The sequence below is a fragment of the Hakea prostrata genome, chromosome 2 (genome assembly GCF_041222555.1).
Source record: "Hakea prostrata isolate BN-2017 chromosome 2, UWA_Hpros_2, whole genome shotgun sequence".
NCBI lineage: Eukaryota > Viridiplantae > Streptophyta > Magnoliopsida > Proteales > Proteaceae > Hakea > Hakea prostrata.
The window spans coordinates 32,118,756-32,143,123 of record NC_142601.1 but is presented as its reverse complement, the minus strand read 5'-3'; the positions used below and the strand labels follow the sequence as shown (position 1 = coordinate 32,143,123).

The 24,368-nt window shown below is 40.5% G+C and overlaps 1 protein-coding gene across 3 annotated transcripts in view; it reads left to right on the top strand.

Moving 5' to 3' along the window:
* Positions 1-2,259, top strand: part of LOC149024227 (SOUL heme-binding family protein) — a 47,890-nt gene extending 45,631 nt beyond the window's left edge. For 2 of the 3 annotated variants that reach the window (XM_089144533.1, XM_089144532.1), the window contains exons 7-8: positions 737-846; positions 944-2,249. In XM_089144533.1, coding sequence (XP_089000659.1) covers positions 737-846; positions 944-1,015 — 182 coding nt within the window. In that variant the 3' untranslated portion in view covers positions 1,016-2,249. Of the gene's footprint in view, positions 1-736; positions 847-943 lie in introns of all 3 variants that reach the window. The other variant, XM_089144534.1, reaches the window with a different exon arrangement.
* The last annotated feature ends 22,109 nt before the right edge of the window (positions 2,260-24,368 follow it).

Genomic DNA, 24,368 nt, shown 5'->3' with positions numbered 1-24,368 from the left:
CCTACGGCATAAGCAATGTTTGGTCTGGTGTGGGATAAGTAAATAAGCTTTCCTACCAACCTTTGATATCTTCTTTTGTCTACTGGTTCTCCCTCTTTCTCCTTAAGTTTAGCTCTACCCTCAATAGGGGTATCAATTGCTTTACACCCCAACATTCCCACTTTTTATAATAATCTGAAACATACTTCCTCTGGGATAATAATGTCCTCCTGCCATGGATGGAAGAGTTCTATTAGAGTATTGGGAGGATTTTAGCAGGATTGTTATATTCAGAGGAGTGCCTAATTCCATAATTACCCAGTCCAAAAACTGATTCACTTTAACCCAACTGACACCTAGTTTTTGCTTCAAGAAACAGATGCAACAACTATTTGAAAGTGCTTCTTGAAGTAGAATTTACATAAATTTCAATTTATGTTGCAAAAATCATGCAAAACAAAATGGTTTTATCAAATGGTCTTCGACCTATTTTTTTGTTTCTTGAAGCAAAACACCATAAATTGTTTTCTGGTGGGTTGTCAAACGGGTCTTCAATTCTCATCACCTACTAATTGTAAAAACAATACCATGACTAATAGTGAATATAAATGTAAATCCTCTGCTAGACTACCAGGGGCTCAAATAAGACAAGACTAAAACCCAGGTAGGATAAATCATGTCTGCACTCAACTCATTTGTACATGCTTGTAATCTTACGATATATATTGCATCTGATATGTTTGTGTTTTTGAATAAGGTTTTGTAACAGATGAATTGGTTAAAGTGAAGGAATCAGAGCTTCGGAATGCTCTAAGGAATGATTCTCAGTTTCAAGTAAAAAGCAATGCAGCAGTGGAAGTTGCACAAGTAAGTCTTTGAAACAACTTGAGGTTTTAGGCAATTTATGTATTTCTTAAGAGGAGTATTTTAATTTTTCATCCACTTCATATGAATATGATTGCAGTACAATCCACCATTTACACTTCCATTTATGCGGCGCAATGAGGTCCTACTGGAAGTTGAAAGTACACGATAACATTAACTCACTGAGACTTCAAAATAGTTGTTTCAAGTCTAGTTGTAACTGTGTCAAAACATTATAATGTACACCCCAGAAATCCTTCCCCAAAGTGAAAATATGTTTGTCTATTCTCCTGCCATTAATGGTGTTTTCTGTTTTTGTTTTAAATGTTTGAAATTAAAGTCTTATGGTGGGAATTTCACTAAAGGCGACTGGGTATGCATGTAAAGTCAGATGTTAATGGGTTTCAAGTTTAGTTGTTTTAGCATGACTGTGTCAAAACATTATAATGTACTACCCAGAAATCCTTCCCCAAAGTAAAAATATGTTTGTTTATTCTCCTGCCATTAATGTTGTTTTCTGTTTTTGTTTTAAATGTTTGAAATAAAAGTCTTATGGTGGGAATTTCACTAAAGGCGACTGGGTATGCATGTAAAGTCAGATGTTAATGGGTTTCAAGTTTAGTTCTTTTAGCATAACTGTGTCAAAACATTATAATGTACTACCCAGAAATCCTTCCTCAAGTGAAAATATGTTTGTCTATTCTCCTGCCATTAATGGTGTTTTCTGTTTTTGTTTTAAATGTTTGAAATTAAAGTCTTATGGTGGGAATTTCACTAAAGGCGACTGGGTATGCATGTAAAGTCAGATGTTAATGGGTTTCAAGTTTAGTTCTTTTAGCATAACTGTGTGTGAGAGAATGAATCTCTCTGTTTCTATCAGAGACGTTTTATTAAGAATATATAAGATACAACTAAGAGGATACAAAAGGCATTTTACAATACTAAGAGGGTATATGAGGAATTTCTCTAACACCCTCCCGCAAAGTCAAGGGTACACATAGGAGCTTGAGTTTGGAGCGCAAAAACTGAAAACGAGAGGTTCCTAAACTCTTTGTAAGAATATCGGCATGTTGATCTGTAGTGGAGAGAAAACGAACAAGTAACTCCCCTTCGGCAACCCGATCACGAACAAAATGAAAGTCAATCTCGATATGCTTTGTACGAGCATGAAAGATTGGGTTGGCAGAAAGATAAGTGGCCTCGATATTATCACACCATAAAGTGGGAGAGGAGAGGTCTACGCCGATCTCACATAGAAGGGATTGAACCCAGGTAAGTTCAGTGGCTGCCATTGCAATAGCACGATATTCACTCTCGGTGCTAGAGCGTGCAACAGTGCATTGCTTACGGGACTGCCAAGAAATCAAATTATCTCCAAGATATACTAGATACCCACCAGTGGACTTGCGATCATCTGGGCAACCAGCCCAATTAGCATCAGAGTAAGCCTCCAGGGTGCATGTGGGAGATGGAGTTAAATGTAAACCATATAAAATGGTACCTTTAAGATATCGTAAAAGACGCTTTAGGGCCACCCAATGCTCATCAGTTGGTGAAGCTAAAAATTGACACAACTTGTTGATGCTAAAGGAGAGATCCGGACGAGTGAGAGTAATATATTGAAGAGCGCCAACAAGACTACGATATAACAAAGGATCTCCAAAGGGTTTACCACCGGTCTTGGTGAGAGGTGGATTGGTTGCCATTGGTGTCGAAAGAGGCTTAGCATTAGTCATCCCAGCCTTGAGAAGAAGATTGCTAATGTATCTTTGTTGTGAAAGAAGAAGCCCATTAGTCAAAGGAATAAGCTCAACTCCAAGAAAAAATCGAGCAGGACCAAGATCCTTTAAGGCAAATTCAGCAGACAGAGAAGTCATAAGCGAATCAATGCTTGTGGTAGACGGGCCAAGTAAAAGAATATCATCAACATAAACCAAGATGTAGAGAGGGCCAAAGTGATCATGAATCATAAACAACGAGGAATCTGTTTTGGATCCATGAAAACCCAGTTGTAAAAGGTGAGTGCTAAGTCTTTGAAACCAAGCACGGGGAGCTTGTTTCAACCCATAGAGAGAACGTTGAAGTTTACACACAAAAGAGGAATGGCGTTGATCAACATATCCTGGCGGTTGCATCATATATACATCCTCATCTAAGGTCCCATGTAAGAAAGCATTATTAACATCCAATTGGCGAATATGCCAACCACGAGATACGGCAAGAGAGAGGAGAATTCGAATAGTGGTAGGTTTTACTACCGGGCTAAAGGTCTCACCATAGTCAAGCCCATATTCTTGAGTAAATCCTTTTGCCACTAAGCGGGCCTTATAACGTTCAACAGACCCATCAGATTTTCTTTTAATTCGAAATAACCATTTGCAACCCACAACATGACCATCAGGCAGTGGAGGAGTCAAAACCCAGGTATGATTAACAATTAGAGCGTTAAACTCAGCATCCATAGCAGTGCGCCACTCTTGATACTTGACTGCTTGTGAATAACAGGTGGGCTCCAAAGTAGAAGGCCCAGCAGCCATTAAAGCTAAGGGAAAAGGATGTTTGGTAGCAAACATATTAAAAGGCACCTTTGGAATTCGAGTGCCATCTCGAGAGCGGGTCACCATAGGGTGACATTGAGAAGAGGATCCAGTAGGTGCATGAACAAAATCCAAGGAGGCCTGAGTAGCATCAGTCACAAGAGGAGCCATAGTAACAAGTTTGGTCAATGGGCCTTTAGGAACATCAGCAACAGTTTGGGCCATAGTGGGCCTTATTACATGACTTGGAGAATTATCAAATCCAGTTCTATGGGCCATAGTAACATCAGCAACAGTTTGGGCCATAGTGGGCCTTATTACATGACTTGTAGAATTATCAAATCCAGTTCTAAGTTCATTACAATTAGAATGTCCAAATACAGGTTGAATTGCATCAATTTCTGAAGAAACAAGAGGCCCATTTGATGTGTGAATTTCTCTGATAGCAGAACCGGTAGCAGCTGTACTTGCAGATCTATGAGGCCATGGAGATGCTTCCTGTGACTCAGAGGCTAAGTTGAAAGCGAGGCATATGAGAGTGTGATCCGAGAAGCAGAGATAAAGATGAGGAAGAGGATGGAGAAATAAAAGGAGCAGCAGGAAAGGAAGAAGAAGAAGATGATGTAGGAGGCATGGAAGACAAAAAATCTTGATGAAAAGGAAAAAGTAATTCATCAAAAACAACATGCCGAGAAACAATGACAGTTTGAGACATAGGGTTATAACAACGATAACCATGATGTTGAGAGCTATAACCTACAAAAATACAAGGGGCAGAACGATACTGAAGTTTATGAGAATTGTATGGACGAAGCATAGGAAAACAACGACAACCAAAAGCCTTTAAAAAAAGATAATTAGGAGGACGTTGATGAAAACGAAAGAAAGGAGATATAAAACCAATAGCAGTAGAGGGTAAGCGATTGATTAGATAAACCGCAGAAGAGAAAGCATCAGTCCAAAATTGAAGAGGCATACCAAAGATGAGCTAATAATGATAAACCAACCTCTACTATTTGTTGATGTTTACGTTCAACCCTTCCATTTTGTGATGAAGTGTGAGGACATGAAAGTCTGTGACCAATATCAGAGGCTAAAAGAAAATTTTTAAAGCTGCGAAATTCACCCCCCCAATCAGTTTGAAGGAATTTAATAGAATGAGAAAGCTGATTTTCAACAGAAAGCTTAAAAATTTTAAAAGCAGTCAATGCATCAGATTTATTAGCAAGAGAATACATCCAAGTATATCGGGTATAGTCATCTACAAAAGCAATGTAATATCTATGACCTTCTCTTGAGGAAACCCGAGAAGGTCCCCAAAGATCAGAGTACACTAATTGAAGCGAAGCAGTAGTACTAGTGGAACATCGAGAAAATGGCAAACAACAAGATTTTGCCAATTGACAAGAAGAACATACAGAATGAGATTTATTACCAACAGTAGGAAGGAGAAACTGAGAAATAAGTCGCTGAATCACAGCAGAGCCAGCATGCCCAAGCCGAATGTGCCAAAGATCATGAGTAGCCCTTTCAGCTAAGAGAGCAGTCACAGAAGATTGCATAGTTGGACTTCCAGAGAAAGTATAGACACCATCTTTAAGCTTGCCGGATAGTAGGGTGTGGCCCGAGCACATATCCTTTACAAGAAAATGATCAGCAAAGAATTCAACAGAAACATGATTGTCAGCAGTCAATTTGCTAATAGAGAGCAAATTATGAGAAGCATGCGGGACATGTAGCACATTCTTGAGAACAAACTGAGAGGGAGAGGAATTTAAAATAGCAGTACCAATATGTTGAATGGGCAAACCTGTTCCATCTCCAATATGAACCACCTCAGAACCTTGATAAACTCGTAGGAGCGGATAACCGATGAAGATCGGAGAGAGTGTGATGAGAGGCACCAGTCCGGAATCCACACGAACCCGGTGTGAAGTCTGAAGAGCATAATGAGCTCGAGGAGTATAGGAATCAGGGGAATTGCGCTGGTAGCAATTCTTGGCAATATGTCCAGGACGATCACATAATTGACAGAATAGAGAAGGTCTACCAGAAGCACCACGATGAAATGGGCGAACAGAACCACCACGGCCAAAATTCAAACGATTTTGAGAGCCAAAATAGGGACGCTGGTTACGACCACCAAAATTCTGGCGAGAAAAAGGCCGATTGTAACGAGTACCCCCAAGATGCTGTCCAGAAGAAGAAGAAATATCAAGTGTTGCAGCCTGAGCAGAGACATTAGTCAAATCTTGAAGAGCAGCAGTGGATCGAATTTCTTCACACAATAGCAGGCCATGGAGATCAGAGAAGGTAACCGATGTAGCACGAGTTGAAATTGAAATTACAAAGGCCTGAAACTCAGGACCAAGACCACCAAGAACATAGAGAACCAAATCTTCATCCCAAACGGGGTGATTTGCAAGAGCTAATGCATCAGCAATCTGTTTTACACGAAGAAGATAAGCAGCAACATTATCAGAACCTTTCCGAACACTATGAAGCTGCATCCGCAGCTGCATGACACGAGCTTGAGAGGCTGAAGCATAAGTCTCAGCAAGTGCCTTCCAAACAGCAAATGATGTTGGAATATTAACGACCTGCGAGTGCACCATCTCAGTTAGAGAGGAAAGAATCCAACTCAATAAAGCTTGATCTTGACGCTGCCAGATCAAGAAAGCCGGATTAGGAAGCAATGGTGAAGCATCATTCACTGATTGCAGAATCGGAGGCGGAGCCGTACAGGTACCATCAATAAACCCCATGAGATTGAAGGACTTTAGCAGAGGCATGAACTGTGACCGCCAAACAAGGTAATTCGTGGCTGAAAGTTTGATAGAGAGAAAATGATGAACACTATTAAACGAAATGACTGATGGAGATTCAGGCGAGTGCAGATCAGAAGTCGATGAGTCAGACGCCATGATAAGCCAAGAGAAAGAAAAAACGCGAATCAAGAATCAGATTGATGATCGCCTCTTTCAGAGCAGAACCACCACAAGAACAGAGTTGCAGATCAGATTATGTGTAAGAAGGAAGAAGCAAAGCAAGATCGCTGCAAGAACCACAGTTCAGATCCTTGAGAAAATCCAGAAATTAGAGCAAGAACGCTGCAGAAAACTCGCTGTGTACGAAAGCTGGAAATCACCGCAAGAACAGAGTTTTAGATCAGATCGTGTGCAAGAAGGAAGAAGCAAAGCAAGATCGCTGCAAGAACCACAGTTCAGATCCAGAAAATCCAGAAATTAGAGCAAGAACGTTGCAAAAACTTGCTGTTTACGGAAGCTGGAAACCAAAGTAAGAACCGACCTAGCGACGGATACCATGTGAGAATGAATCTCTCTGTTTCTATCAGAGACGTTTTATTAAGAATATATAAGATACAACTAAGAGGATACAAAAGGTATTTTACAATACTAAGAGGGTATATGAGGAATTTTTTTTTTTTTAAAAATTTTTAAAAAATATTTTTTTATAAACAAATAATCTTCCCAAAAAAAAAAATTTTTTTTTTTTTTTTTCACCCTATTAATGTTTTTTTTTTTTTTTTTTTTTTTTTTTTTTTTTTTTTTTTTTTTGTGGGGGTTTCACTATAGGGGATTAATTAAGAACAGTAAATTAAATGGCTTTAAATAACTAAATTATGTTCTAGTGTCCTGTGGTGAATCAGTTGTAGTAAAACAACTTGCTCCACATTTGCTGAGGTTTCCCATTCTTTTTCTGTCCTTTGAAGTCAGAAGCTTAAGAAGCTTCAAGAAGTCAAACGTTTAGAAGCGGAAATTGTTTAGCAAAACAATGGAACTTGCCGTTTTTTCTTGTCTCCTATATTAAATAACAATAGATTTGGTGTGATTTTGTAGAAGGGATGTGGTTGTTATTAGGTATAATTACTGATGTCGATGGTATAATTATTTATCTTATCTCTGAGTTAGGGTTCCGTATTCTCCTTTCCTCTTTAGTGAAAGTTAAGTTTTTTTTTTTTTTTTTTTTTTTTTGGTAGAAGTGAAAGTTAAGTTATTCTTACACTTTGGTAAGCACAATCTGTTATGAGGCCAGCTATTTTCCATGAGCAGCCAGGTGGCTTAGTGGTGCGACAATCCCTAGAACCAAACAAAAACCAGTTCACTTGCGTGACAATGCTACTTTAGTATGACAAAAACAGAATACAGTGCATCGTGGGGAAGTTTCTAAACGCTGGGTTGTTAGGCAGGATTGTTGTGATCTGCGAATAACAATAGCATGATAGGCATTTTCTTATAAATAGAAGTGCTGTAAGCATACAGGGTATCGAAATACAAAAGTCTCTTTCAACTCTATTTTCTTCTCTTCTTATCTCTTCTCTCTGTAATCGCAACCTGCAACTTAACACAATCTCACCGAAATTAGTGTCCTTACAGCCAGATGTCGGCATCCTGACTTCCCTCTGGTATAGCCGTGTGATGAATCCCTCTCGAGAGGCGTTTAGGAGTAAAATCTAACCATTTTTGCTTGTTTTATTTCTAAACTATATTACCCCATTTTCCGTTTCTTCACTTTTCCCTTTTTTCAAACCTCCTCCCTTTGTGCGAATATTTGTAGAGGTTGATCATGGATTCTTGGAAGCTTCTTTACGGGATCACAGGATTTGGTTTTTAATCTCTTTGTCTTCTTCTTCTCTTTTATTATACTTATCCATTTGCTTTCAATGCTTTTGTTTGTTTTTATTCTATTGACATTACCCCAGGATGTGGAAGATGCGTTTATGCCTGATCTCGTCTTACCTCTTGATTCCCAAGGAAACCCACATAGTTTCTCTGGTGGGGATGTTTGGTCCACTGGTGATTGGGAAGCTATTCACCACAAAAAATGTCTTGGAAACTACAGTGGCAAAATCCATGACTGTTGCTTGGAAACTTAACCACCACATTAAAGTTACTCAACCTCTGGAAAATATTTTTCTTATCAAACTTGCGTCTTCAATTGAGATGAACTTAGCTCTCAATGGAGGCCCTTGGTTGGTGAAAAGCAATTTGTTGTTGCTCAGAAAATGGGACTCACAGGTGCCCTTGGAAAGATATTCTTTTGAAAACTTTGAAATTGAATTGCATGCCCTTAGTGTCCCTCCTCACATGTATAAAAGGGAGATTGCTCCTCAAATTAGGAGCAAAGGGGGTGGTTTAAATTTGTCAACATGTCAAATAACCTGAGGAATCTTTGGAAACCAATGATCATGAAGATTGAGAGGAATGTAAAGCAACCTTTTCGGTTTAGGGCAGGCAGACATTCAAGATGGTGAAAGATTTTGGATTGACATTTGAATTTGTTAAAATGCCTCAATTCTGCTACTTCTTTGGTATCCTAGGGCATGAGGCTCAAACTTGTAAAGTGAAGCTACAAATTGAAGAAAGGGGTTACCCTATTTTTTTGATGTTGCCGGAGATGCTGGTAATTCAAATTTGTAGCATTGAATTTGAGTGCTGGGATGAGGGTTGGTAGTGATGCTAGTCGGTTGCCCCTAAAAGATCTACTTAGGGAATTAACGAAGGTTATGCTCATCGAAGCTAACTTGCTTGTCCCACATTTTGCTGTAGATTGTCGGATTTCACTTCCTCCTCAGTTGCAAATGCTCATTTCGGAGTTAGTGGAGATTAATTTCCCAAAAGCTTTGGTTCTTGGGGTCTTTAGAGCAATTTGCAACATTTCTATGGCGCTGCTGGTTAGAGAGAACGAGTCTATCCCTTTTTCTCTTCCTTATCAACTAATGATTTAGCAAGCCACCTTCGCCCTAAATAACAGCTGACTTTCGAATCATATTCCAACTATGCCTAATCTTAATAGAACCTTCTAGTGAGGCACATTTAGGCCTAGTTTGCTCCCCAAGCCCAAGCGACCCTCTCTCGGACCATGTTCTTCCTCCTTTAAGTCCATGGGCCCTGCATTGTTCTGAAGATGCTTCTTTGGGCCCTCAAAAGCCTCTGGACAATAATTATATTTTAAAGGGTAGTGGTAAACCATATTCGAGTAAAGATTCACATTCCTCTTTTTGCTGCCTCCAAGGACCATCCCTTCTCTGGTCTCGAATGCTTTGAGCCTTAAAGGAATCTGTTTGGAGCAGGTTCTCTGGGTTCTTTTTTAGATGGAAAGGTTGATAATATGGCCCTTTATGTGCAAGATTTGAATGAAGGTTCAGCTCTTGGGTCTAAGGATTTAATGATACTTTTATTCACAAGTCAGGTGTTACAATTGAGGGGTTACCTACTTTAGATATTAAAGTAGAACCTAATGAAGGGGGGGGGGAATGGAAGAAGAAATCAGATCTCTTCGCACTTCAAAAAACTTATGAGTTTCTGATTTACTTCTAAACACCTTTGAAACCTCGGCAAACAGGGTGAGGAAGGCTACCCTTAACCAACCCCCAGGTGATAAATGAAGCTTATTTGTTGGACTTGTTAAGGAAGTGGTCTACCCCTGACAAAGTAGTATTTGCAAAATATTTGCAAATCTTCTCGGCCTTGCTTAGTGCTTCTTCTAGAAACTACACAACCTGGATCAATCATGAATATGATTTCAGCTTCAAATGGTTTGTCTAATAGTTTTGTTTTGTACCGTATTGGGAAATCTAGTGGGACTGCACTATTTTGGAATGGTATAGTTTCTTTAACTCTTCTTTCAGCTTCAATTAATTTTGTTGATATGCTTGTTAATGTAAATTCTCTTAATCTTGAATTTAGAATTACCTTGGTTTATGGTTGATATGAAAAAAATTGCACTGAACTCGTCAAACTGGGTTTGTACTCTTCGCCCCGGTTGGACCACGAATGGAGCACATTTTACCCTAATTCTTAGGTTCATGCAAAGGCGCCGCATTACGATTATAAGTCACGAATGGCATCCCGAATCTTGTGGGATACATAGCTGGTTTATAGGGAGTAACTACCGTCAAGGCAGAGAGGGAATCATGCCAAGATGGGAAACTAACCACACCCCCAAATATTTAGGGAAGAACACTACAATCGGATGGTCACCCGCATAGATCACGAACCCATCTCACGGTCGAGAATTGGAGGTAAAGTCTATATAAACGAGTGACTCACTCACTACAGAGGTATCTGAATCGTTTCCTTGATATTCGTATTCAATTTATGCTCTACAACTTGCCAGAGCTTTGTGATTAGTTCAGCAACTGACTTAGCCTTCGGAGGTTCCCGACCCCTATGGTTGGGCCACGTCTAACCCTATTTTGCAGGTTATCTTCATAGATCTGAAGGTTTAACAGATTTTGGACGCATCATTTGGCGCTGTCTGTGCGAAATGCTTCGAGAAGTCATGGTTACTAGATCAGCAACGAGAATTGAACATTCGTCCTCCTGATGGGAATGATCCAGAGAATATCCTTGAAGGAAGTCGTGCTCGAGAAGTTCGAGAAGATGGAGGAATAGGTGGTAATGAACGCCAAGACCATCCAAATCCTCTTCAACAACAATTGGAGCAAATGCAAATCTAGTTCTTGGAGATGCAACAAACACTTCGTACATTGGTCAGGCAAGTGGTTGCTCCTCAAGCTCCTGATCAGGAAGAAGCCAGAAGACGTGCAGGAGAAGCAGAGATGCTCATACCTCTGGCACGAGGGCCCAACAAGGAGATAGACAACCGGCCGAAGGCCAGAAATTATGGCCGAACACTTCCCGAGGGCGAGCCTGAGGATTGAGAACTGGGGAACTGCCCAGAAGAGACAATCGCCATGATCGGCCACAAACTAGCCGAACCGGAATAGTAACAAGGTTAGGCAGAGGGGTTCGCACTCAGTCACCAACCTCTAGACGTTTGGGGAGAGAAGTATTCAAACCTCTGGCGAAAGATCGGTGCATATTGGTCAAGAACTTGTCGATATAAATCAGAGGCTGTGACGACTTTCCCGAGGAAGAAGGACCAATGACATCTATTCGGTCGTTAGAAAGACTCCATTTGTTTAGGCTATTGCCGGGTTCGAGTTTCCACGTAATTTTCGACTCCCAACGTTTACTTCGTTTGACGGTTCGAGAGATCCCATTGCTCATATCAGTTACTACCAGCAGACTATGGCAGTAGCTGGAAACTCTGATGAGATTCTTTGTAAAGTATTCGGTTCCTCCCTGATTGGGGCAGCGCAAAAGTGGTTCTCAAATCTTCCTTTGGGAAGAATCACCGATTTTGAGGAATTGGCCCAAAAGTTCATTGATCATTTCCAAAGTGGCATTCAATCAAGAAGACGAAGGAGACACTATTCACGATCAAGCAATGGAAGAACGAATCGATTCGGGAGTACCTGAAGAGATTCAACAAAGTCACTATGGAGATTGAAAATTTGGATGAACAGGTGGCTAAAATCGCCTTGTTCACTGGGCTTACAAACCGAAAGTTGTTGGAGTTATTACTTCAGAATATGCCTTCCACTTATTCAAAGTTGGTGCAACGATGTCAAAAACAAGCAGAAGTGACAAAAATACTTGACGCATGTCAAGGGGAGACGAAGGCTCCTAGCAAAGAGCCAAAGGCTCTCGAAAGGAGCTGGAAGCAGAAGCAGCCCAGCCATGATCGGGCAAGGAAACCACGTTCAAACTGGAGGTGGCGCTCTCCTGATCAGGATGACTACATGCCACTGAATGCTCCCCGATTGGAAATCTTAATGCATATTAAGAATCATGACATTTTGAAATGGCCGTCGAAGATGATAGCAAAACCAGGAGAGAAGAATATGGAAACGTATTGCTATCTTCACAAAGACTATGGACATTACACAAATGAGTGCAGATACCTAAAGCTGACATAGAAAGGCTGATAAATCAGTGACACTTTGCTAGTTTTGTAAAAGGGCAAGAAAACGAGTAGAGGACGACCGCTGAAAAGAGGGAGCGTTTGAGGAGCAGAGATCCTTGGGCTGACGCTCCCAAATCAAAAAAGGGGAAAGAGGTGATCGGTCCCAGCCGGTCTCCCATCCTTACTATATTTGGAGGTCTTGAACCCGAGTCCCTCAGAAAACTGAAAGCAAGGTCCAAGTTCGTTGGATCGGGAGAGTCTTAGAAACGGAAAAAATTAGAAGATAATCCCATCACGTTCGGTGAAGACGATGAGCGGGGCGTGTGTATAACTCATGATGACACAATAGTAATTAAAGTTGAAATTGGACGTCGAGAGGTACACAGGGTTCTGGTTGACACAAGATCTTTAGCAGATCTTCTATCTTACGAAGCATATCTAAAGCTGAAGGTAGAAGATGATCTAATGAAGCCATCGTCCACACATCTCTATGGTTTTGCTGATTTGTCAGCAGTGGCTGAAGGACCGGTTCAATTGGACCTTTCGGTGGGAAATTTCCCTAAAGAAGATACCATTCGGGTAAATTTCTTAGTTGTTCGGGAACTTCCCGCTTACAATGTTATTCTCGGCAGGCCTTCCCTAACTAGGTTAGGTGCCACTATCTCACCAAGACATATGAAAATAAAATTTCCAACCGATAAAGGAATTGGCCAAGTAACTTCAGATCAGAGACTTTCCCGACAGTGCTACGTTGCATATCTCAAAGATAAAGATGGACCTCAGAAAGCCATGGCCTTACCAATTGAGGTAAGGGATGATCGTGATGAAGATGCTATGTAGAGGCCCGAACTAGTGGAGAAATTGGAACGAATCCTTCTGCAGTCGGGAGACGAAAGAAGAACAACTCATATTGGATCTAAGCAGCCAGAAGATTTTAAGGAGAATTAAAGGCATTCCTTCGGGAAACATTGACGTGTTTGCTTTGTCAGCCGATGACATGCCAGGTATTGACCAAGCGGTGGTCGAACATAAGCTTTGGATTAACCCGAACGTCAAACCGGTAATTCAGAGAAGATGAAACTTCTCGATTGAGAAGCACGAAGCAATCAGAGGAGATGTCGAGAAATTAAAGAGTTTGGGTTTTATTGAAGCCATAGAGTGCCCAATGTGGCTGGCCAACGTTGTAATGGTGAAAAAGTTGAATGGGAAGTGGAGAATGTGTACTGATTACACAGATCGCAATAAGGCATGCTCGAAGGACTGTTACCCGTTTCCCCGAATAGATCTTTTGATCGATGCAATCGCAAGATATGAAACGTTAAGTTTTATGGATATGCCTATTCGGGTTACAATCAAATCCTGATGAGCAAGGAAGATGAGAAATTCACAGTCTTCATAACCGATTAGGAAAGCTTTTACTATAAAGTCATGCCATTCGGATTAAAGAATGTAGGAGCTACCTACCAAAGGGCAGTAAACAAGATCTTTAGTGACTTGATCGGGAAAAATATGGAGGTATTTGTAGATGATATGCTAATAAAAAGTCTTAAGCGAACGGGGCACATTGTAGATCTCGAAGAAGTATTTTCTGTTTTAATAAATTACCATATGAAGTTGAACCCAGAGAAATGTGCCTTCGGGGTATCTTCGGGCAAATTCCTAGGGTTTATGGTTTCCCAGAGAGGAATCGAAGCTAACCTGATCAAGTTACAAGCCTTGATCAGCATGGAGCCTCCCAAGACCGTTCGAGATGTGCAATGCTTAACGGGATGAATCGCTGCATTAACCCGATTCATTTTACAATCGGGAGAAAAATGCTTACCTTTCTTTAAAGCCCTAAAAGATTTGAGGGGAATTTGATAAAACCAACAACAGAGTTCAGCCAATTTGAACTCCCGAGGGGTAAAAGATACTTATCACAATCGGGCAGTATTAAGATGATTCAAATAAAAGTTCTTTAATAAGTTATTTTTATTCATAGAAGAGCCAAAAGGGGCCAACCTTTACAAAACCAAGCATACTTTTGTATCTCAATTACAAGTTGCTTCTGATGCAAAGACAAATGTCATCAAAGTTAGCTTCTTCGGTCGGTATGAGTTGCTTCTGATGCAAAGACGATGTCATCAAAGTTTGCTTCTTCGGTCAGTATAAGTTGCTTCTGATGCAAAGATGAATGTCATCAAGGATGCTTCGTTCGAGCAAAGGTGTCATATCTTGAGGAATGGGAGGAACAATTCCATACCCTTCGTCTGGCATACGAACCTCAGCCTTGACGATTGCGAAGAGTTCTGCAATTCCATACCCTTCATCTGGCCTAAAGGTAAGGAGAATGAAGAACGTGATACTTATCACAATCGGGCAGTATTAAGATGATTCAAATAAAAGTTCTTTAATAAGTTATTTTTATTCATAGAAGAGCCAAAAGGGGCCAACCTTTACAAAACCAAGGATACTTTTGTATCTCAATTACAAGTTGCTTCTGATGCAAAGACGAATGTCATCAAAGTTAGCTTCTTCGGTCGGTATGAGTTGCTTCTGATGCAAAGACGAATGTCATCAAAGTTTGCTTCTTCGGTCGGTATAAGTTGCTTCTGATGCAAAGATGAATGTCATCAAGGACGCTTCGTTCGAGCAAAGGTGTCATATCTTGAGGAACGGGAGGAACAATTCCATACCCTTCGTCTGGCATACGAACCTCAGCCTTGACGATTGCGAAGAGTTCCACAATTCCATACCATTCATCTGGCCTAAAGGTAAGAGAATGAAGAACGTGATGAACGGCAATCTTTAGACCTTGTCTTCTACGACCTCTTCAGTCGGGGTGGAAAAATGATCCTTTGTGAGATTGGCATTCGGGACAGATCCTTCTTCAACCTCTTCCTCAATCGGAGACAAGAGTGAAAAATCATCAAGATAGAGCGTTATTGTCACATCCACCTAGTCGGTACTCTACCTGGCATACCCGGGTATGTGATCCACAGTCCCAAGGATCAAGTATCGAACAACCATGCCTCCCACATACACGATAACATAATCATGAACAATAATAATCAAGGTTAAAACATATAATAAAATGAAATCATGAATAAGATAAGATAAAGATAATCAGAGTGCAGAATAAAAGATACCAATGTATATAATCCAAAAGAGAGAGAGAGAGAGTGAGAGGAATTCACTCCCTCAATCACAACGGAAATGTAGATAATCAAAGTTAAGGTTTTACAAATCCAATATTTAAAAGAGTATAACAGTATAAAAGTCTAAACCAAGGTCTCCTCTATCTTATACAAGATATCTTCATAATCATAAACATAGGAGACCAAACACGGCCTTTCCCATACTAAAGTCGAGCTAATCCTGGTATGGAGTGTAACCACCCTCGGGATCTTCACCGTGACCTTTATAGTAGCCAAGACCTTCAGAGTAGTATGAGGTATCTAGGTCCGTCTCGATGAAGGAGCCATTAGGTTCTTCAATACCTGCAAAGTAATCTAACAAAACAATTGCACAGAAAGGAATGAGTTCGAGAGAACTCAGCAAGGCAGTTATTCCATAATACATAAGTCACATGATACAAAACATAACATGATACAAGATGATATGAAACGGATGATGCAAATATGATTTTAACTCTACATATGCTAGTCTCTATGGTAGACATGTTTTAAGTCATAGCACCATACTTCTCTAGTGGGTCTCAAATCACTCTTCCCTCAACCATCTCGAAATCTTGGGTTCTCCGATGTTAGTTGGGTCCTGCATCCCTCGGGACAATCCATGGCTGGGGTCTAAGTCACCGCTCTCTCACATCACCATTGGTATAAGTATCGGCACATGTCACGGTAAAGCCTAGCCCAATGCAAGTCATCTACTCAGTCGTATCAAGTCAGATCTGGATACTTCCCATATGGTTACAACCAACTCGGTCTCTCACATCACCATTGGTATAAGTATCGGCACATGTCACGGTAAAGCCTAGCCCAATGCAAGTCATCTACTCAGTCGTATCAAGTCAGATCCGGATACTTCCCATATGGTTACAACCAACTCGGTTCGGTATCCTTCACACTAGAGTCCCGTATCCTATGGCTACAACCAACTCGGACTACGGACTCATCAACCCTATTGGTCATCCACAAATAGTAAACGGGAAGCTCTCACGTCCACTCACGGGTTGGTTACCGGTTTTCTGCGCTCGTGAACCCAAGTCTAGGTATTTGCAACCCAACCAATAAATGGCCTTAACTAGTAACCGTAATGTGATCTATGTCCTCTCACGGGTTGGTTACCGGTCTTGAGCGCCCATAAACCCACATTACTACCACGGGTCGTTCGGTCTCAATACCCTTCCGATTAGGGTTTGATACAACAAGGATGTCCTAGCTAACACATCTAGACAAGTCCTATATATGACATCCAATAATCCGGGAAAGTGTCAATGGGTATCTTCGGAGAACATCCCATACTATTCCCTCCGATGTCCAAGGACAGAAATGTTGGAAGGACATTCCCCAATCCCAAGTCATACTTAATCAATCACATGCTCAATTCCATCATATCATACATGATTGATATTTCATCATATAAAAAGAGATATAATGTAACACGATCAATCACATATGTCGTTATCAAAATAAGTAAGCATGGTAATCCAAAATGATATATAATATGGTACTACTATCATGCAGTGTATACATAAGTCAAATGATGTTTAAAATACTTCAAGGAATGTAAATCTACCACATTTCCAACATAGCGGCAAGATTCACACAAATCATGTAATTATGACAATAACCGTCCTTACCTTAATCGAATTGAAACCAATACCAATGATCACTTAGAATAGTCCCCAAATCAATGCTTGCTCCCTAGACAACATATGTGCAACATTAGAGAAAGAAACTATCAAATCGGAGGTCAAACGGATCAAATTGAGCAAATAAAAGGTTGCTGTACACATCTGGCGACTGACTCAATCGACCAAGTGAATAGTAACGGGGTTGAATAGTGATTTTTGGTTTGAAACCCATCTTCTGGAGCTCGGATCACTCCGAAATTTGGGGGGATTGTTGGTAACAGTATAAGAACACTATCTAACAAGTAATTAGCATAATCGAATGGTCTAATTAGGAATCCCCGAATTGAAACCCTAAGTTCTTAAGACAAGAATCATAGCATCAATTGAAATCAAATGCAATTGCAAGGGAAATTAGGGAATTAACTAGGGGAATTGATAAGCAATGGATGAGGATCATATGCTAGAATAGCAAATAGACTTAGCATACTTCATACTTTAGTTTAGGACAAGAATACAAGAAGTTAAGAAGAGAATTAAAGAAATGCATATGCAAGAATCAAAATGAGAGCATAGCATAGGCAAGAATGGAAAGAGATCATATATTTGTAAAGAATGAACACTTGGAGTGGTGGTTGCAAGGTTGCAGCACCAACTCCAAGGTTACAACAACAACAAGAAGAAGAGAATAGAGTATAATAGAGGATGAGAGAGAGAAATCATACCTTAGAGAGGAATTTGAGAGAAGAGGCAAGGATTCTTGAAGAGGATCTTCACCAAACCCAAGAAAGTGCTTTGGGAAGCTCCCTCCTTGTTCTCTGGAGTCCAAATGATTAGGGTAGGGCTCTATTCACGAGGTCCCAATAAGTAAGCTTAAAATGATCAAGAAATTTGTAATTTTCGTATTTAATAACCAGTTGATCAATTGACTGGTCGATTGGGTCAGTCGACCAAGCAGTCGACCAAGCAGTGACAACAACTTCAAAAAGAGAATTGGAAGGCTAGATGGGGTCAAATTCGATTGGACTTTCTCCTTCAAGTCAATCAACAAGTTTAGATCAAAGAATTACCTTCGAATCAAGTCCGGAAGTGCATTAGATACCTCAAATAATTCACCCCTCTTTTAGGTGTAATTTCTCACCGAACACTGACTGTGTATCCAAGTAAGGGGCATCACTGTCAATATCCATAGGCTCGGAATCATACACCAAGTCATCAACTACGAGGGCCCACAAGTCTCTTCTCCCTCCACTTTGGGTCTTCGGACCTACAAACATCAAAGGTTCCAGGTCAGGGTCAGGGTTAGGATAGGGCTGGATTTCACATTCTCCCGCCCTTAAAAGAAATTTCGTCCTCGAAATTGAAAGCGTACCTGTGCTTCCAAAAAGATGAGGAAACTTCTCCTTCATGTCTTCTTCTTTTTCCCATGAAGCTTCTTCCGGGTTGTGATTCTTCCACCGAATCTTCACCAAAGGAATGGTGCGATTCCGCAACTGTTTGTCCTATTTGTCTAGAATCTCGGCTGGCTCTTCATCGTAAGAAAAATCAGCACTAAGTCCTTCAGGTGCTTGTTGTAGTATGTGTTCTGAGTTCTCTATGTACTTCCGAAGCATTGAAACATGAAATACATTATGAACTCCAACAATAGATGGGGGTAAGGCCAAACGGTATGCGACGGGTCCAACATTTTCCAAAATCTCGAAAGGTCCAACGAAACGAGGGCTAAGCTTTCCTTTCACATTGAATCTCATCACCCCCTTCATAGGTGATACTTTAAGGAAAACTTACTCTCCAATCTGAAATTCTAAATCGGTTCTTCTCTTATCCGCATAGGATTTCTGTCTAGACTGAGCAGACTTGATCCTTTCTCTAATCATGTCAACCATTGCACTTATAGCTTCAATCATTTCTGGACCCAAGACTCTTCTTTCACCGGTCTCAGTCCAATACAAAGGCGTCCTACAAGTGTTACCATACAAAGCCTTGAATGGAGCCATGCCTATTGTCGCTTGATAACTGTTGTTATAGGCAAACTCAACCAAAGCTAAGTGTTCATCCCAATTGCCACCCATATCCACCACACAAGATCTAACCATATCTTCCAAGATTTGAATTGTCCGCTCAGATTGCCCATCAGATTGTGGAGGATGAGTTGTACTCATATTCAATTGGGTTTCCAAGGCTTTCTGCAAACTGTTCCAAAACCTTAAGGTGAACCTAGGATCACGATGGGAAACAATACTCATAGGCACCTCGTGCAGACAAACCACATTGTTCACATAAAGCCTAGCTAGCTTATCCAAAGTATGAGTGATCTTCTAGGAATAAAATGGGCTGATTTGGTCAACTTATCAACAATCACCCACACTGTCACATCCCGCCCTAAATCCACCAAGGGGATACCCTATCTGGATTAGCCGAGGAGTGAATTACAGTCCCGCCGATCAAGTTTAGAAACGATCATAGTCACTTAGCACAATAATATAATCAAAAGCAAGAACAATTCCTTGTATTCAAAAAATTTAATAATAAAAGTCGAGAAAGTACCTCAGAAGGATTCATAAATAACATCAGAGTGCGGAAAGGATTTCATTAGTATAAACAATCAAGTGTGAAAAGGAGGGAGGAAACCCATCTTATAATAATAGCGGAAGATGAGACGACTAAAAGTAAAGGTTACAACTGATTCACCAAATAACAAGTGAAACAACTAAGCTATAGTCCCGACAATTTAAAAAAAAAGGTTAAAAAGGGAATGAGGCGACATCCCATCCCTAACACACAAATATAAAACTGAACTGCTACAAACAAGTCCCGATCTTGGTCTACTCGTCTTTATCAACTGGTTCATCGCCACCAGTATGATACAAGTCTTCAACTCGGCCTCCAGAGGGTTGACTGCCACAGTCAACAGTGGTAGTACCTGTAGAAAAGTCTAACAAAAATTGTTGCAAAAATGAGTGAGTTTAAAAGAACTTAACAAGGTAGTCATTCCATAAAATATAAACCATATGATACAAGCCATAATATAATGCAATATGATATGGAACACATGATGCAAGTATGGTTCTAACTCTATAAATGCTGGTCTCTAAGGTAGACATGTTTTAAGTCATACCACCATACTTCTTTGGATCGTCTGTCACTCTCCCATTCCATATCTTGGGAATGCCAGGGGAATATCGGTAAAGTCATCTCAAAAACCATGGTAAGGGGATCGGTCACCACTCTCTCACATCACCATTTGGTATAAGTACTGGCGCATGTCACAGTAAAGCCTAGCCCAATGCAAGTCATCTACTCAGTCATATCATCTCAGATCCAGATACGTCCATTCCTCGCCCCCGGCAATCCTTTCTGGTATCCTTCACACTAGAGTCAGCGTAATCCCGGATTACGGACTCATCAACCCTATTGGTCATCCACAAATAGTAAACGGAAAGCTCTCACGTCCTCTCACGGGTTGGTTACCAATCTTGAGCGCCCGTGAGCCCAAGTCTATCCATTTGCAACCCTACCAATAAATGGCTCCCACAATGAGATTTATGACCTCTCACGGGTTGGTTACCAGTCTTGAGTGCCCACAAATCCCCACTGCTACCACGGGTCGTTCGGTCTCAATGCCCTTCCGATTCGAGTCTGATACGACAGGGACATCCTAGCCAAACCACTAGACAGTCCTATGTATGTCATCCAATAACCCGGGAAAGAGTCGATAGGCACCTTCGGAGAACATCCCATACTATTCCCTCCGGTGCCCAAGGACAGAAGCGTCAATAGGACATTCCCCAATCCCAAGTTATACATAGGCAATCACATATTCAAGTTCATCACTTCTCATCCATCTAATACATCTTCATATACAAGTTAAATCATGATATTGAAATGAATCATCATAGACATAAGTAAACAAGAATAGTAATTTAACATGACAAGAGTATAAAGATTTCAATACTACTGTTCTAACACATATATAACAGTCTTATAAATATTAAAAGTAATCAAGAGATTCTATTCATAAATAAGAACATGAATCATAAGTTAATGATCTATATGTTTATAGAGATAACCATCCTTACCTTAGTTTGAGTTGATGATGAATTGAGAATACCAAGAATTAGTCCAAAAGAATTGTTAAGACCCTAAACAAACATCAATAATAAGTTAGAGAAGAAGTCGGGAAGATCGGATGTCAATTGGATCAAAACTGGCCAAGGTTGTTGTCAGCAACAAGTTTGGTAGATGGTCTTGGTCGATGGTATCGACAAAAAGGATCGACCAAAATTGTCTTCGGGAAAGAATAGTGGATTTTGGGGATTTTGGTCCGAAATGGGTCTTCCGGGGTTCGGATCGATCCGAAACTTGGAGGGATGATTTATAACAATATAAGAACACTACCTAGCAAGTATTATCACAATCCAATGGTCCAAATGAAAACCCCAAAATTGAGGTCCTATGTTCTAAAGACAAGAATCCTAGCATTCATGAGAAATTGATGTAATTGAAAGGGAAGCTAGAGAATTAGTTGGGGAATAGGTTAGGAACATGATTACAATCATTTGCAAGCCAGAGATTAGACTAATCATACTCCACATCTCAGTTTAGTATAAGAAATCAAGTTGTTAAGCAAGAAATCATGGTAATGTATATGTAAGGATCAAGATGCAAGTGAGGCATAGCAAGAATGAAGGAAAAGCAAGTATAAATGGGAAGAGACGTTCATGGCAAGGTGTTTGCAAGGTTGCAGCACCTTGGCCATGGTCTCATCAGTTAAAGAAGAAGGGAAGTGAGTAGAATAGAGAGCAAGAGAGAGAATCATACCTTGGAAGATGATAGTTGAAGAAAAGAGACAATGATTATTGTAGAAGATCATCACCCAAGCCAAAGAGGAGCCTAAGAGGAGCCTTCCCACGTTCTCATGTGTTGAAATGAGTAAAATATCATTCTAGGTTCGAGGTTTCACTTAAATAGATGAAGGAATATCCAAAAAACATCTTTTTCTCGATTTTGGGTAACTTTGGTCGATGGTTTTGGTTAATGGCATCGCCAAAAGGATCGACCAAAACAGGTAACAGGTTTCAGCAGAAAATCGAGAAATAGTTCAGCAACTTCGAACAGGGATTCGGACGGCTATACAAGGTCAAATTGAGTGAGGTTTTCTCCTACAAGTCAATCAAGAAGTCTAGTTTTCAGAAATACCTTTGGATCAAGCATGAGAGTTCATTAGGTCCACCAACTAAGCTCACCTTCTTCGATGCGCAAGCAGGATTTGCCAGACATAGTTCAGCAACTTCGGACAGGGATTTGGAGGGCTATATGGGGTCAAATGCAGTGGGGTTTTCTCCTACAAGTCCATTAAGAAGTCTAGTTTCGGGAAATACCTTTGGATTGTGCACAGGAGGTCATTTGGTATTTCAACTAATTCACCCCTCTTTGGTGCGCAGATTCAAAACTAACACTGACAATGCTCTCAAGTGAGGGGCATCATCGTCAATGTTCAAGGGCTTGGTTTCCGACACCAAATCATCAACCAAAAGGGTCCACAAGTCTCATTTCCCCCACTTTGGGTTTTCGGACTTACAAACATAACAGATCCCGGGCCGGGTCAAGGTTAGGATAAGGCCAGACATTACAGATCTACCCTAAGGGAAATGTCTGACATGGCTTCCTAAGGTTTTCAAAGATAATAATATTGAAATTAAGGTCCAACTTTTAAGGTCTAACATTGAACAAGTCTTTCTTTATCCCAAAATAAATAGGGTGTCCGGGCTAGGTTTGGGCTGGATGTTACACACAGTGTCATTACCTTTACTTGTCCAAGGCAAGCTAGTCATGAAGTCCATAGAGATATCTTCCCACTTTCAACTAGGAATAGGAAGGGGCTGAAGCAATCCAGATGGGGGTTGACGAACGACTTTCACATGTTGGCAAGTCTCACACTTGGCAACAAAATCTTCAACATCAGCCTTCAAACCAATCCACAAAAAATGTTCCCTTAAGTCCTTGTACATCTTGGTATTTCCAGGGTGGCAAAGATTGACTGGTGTGCTTCCTTCAATATTTCCTTCTTGATTTCTTCAATAGCCGGCACAAAAAGTCTTTCTCTAAACAATAAAGCACCATCCATAGATATACTAAAATCAGGGTCTAATTCGGGATTCAAAGAAATCTTCTCAATCTTCTTTCAACTCTTGATTGGAACCTTGCAGAGCAACTATTTTGTCTTTAAGAGTGGATTTTGCTGTCATAGTAGAGAGAACAAAATCCGAACCTTCAGAAACAATTTCCAAACCAAAACCCGCAATTGAAGACAATAAAGGTTGACTCAAAGCATTCAAGTCCAATACTTTCTTCTGACTTTTTCTACTAAGAGCATCAGTAACAACATTAGCCTTACCTGGGTGATACTGGATGTCACAGTCATAATCAGAGACCAATTCTAACCATCTCATTTGTCTCATATCAACTCCTTCTGGGTTAAGAAGTACTTCAAACTTGTTGGTGCAACCTCGGGGGATCCTTCTCGGTTGCAACTAGTGCAATATCCCTATTTGGCGGTTTATGCGGAAATACAATGTAAATTAAAAATTCAAACGAATTAGACAATTTCAAGCAACCACAACACGGGATTTATAGTGGTTCGACTATACAAGTCTATGTCCACTCCTCTTTTGGCCTCAAGAGAGGATTCCACTATTGATTCTCTTTCAATACAATGGGTAGAGATCAAACCCTTACAATAATCTTTGTTTAGCAAGTAGGGCTAGAGCACTCCTTAACAATCTTTATTTACGGGCAAGAGCACCAAAGCAATCTTTGTTCACGGGCAAGAGCACCCAATGACCAAATCTAATCTACCAACCTAGGACTAGAATTGAAAGAATTACAAAGGAAGGATGTTACCTTACAAGAGGTGTGACACTTTACCTCTTGTGTGAATGTGATGCAATGTGAGTTGTATGCTCAAATGGAAATGTATGCACCACTGACGCCTTCAATCACCTCAAGCTTGGCTTCCACAAGCTTGCTTAGCACCTTGGTATTGTTCTTCAAGGTTGGGGAAAGAGTGAGAGGCAAAACACAAGGCTTTCTTACAATGTGAGAGCTTAGGATCACTTGGGGAGTGGGTGATCAAGTGTGAGTGTTGTTACTCTAAAATGTGGTGAATTGGGTTTATATAGAGCATTTTTGAGTGCGAAAACCCAATCCCCAATGGATAGAAAACGGACACATTTTAAGGCCAATTTTCAGCCCAGACAGTTGTCCGTCTGGAAAAGATCCGTTAAAAACTAGCCGTTATGGCTTAGTTAAACCAGATGAAATTTTGTCTGCCCAGATGGAATTTCATCTGAGACGGTCAGCCGTCTGCCCGTCGGTCATCCATCTGGCCTACTGTGTTGTAAAAAAACACACAGTAA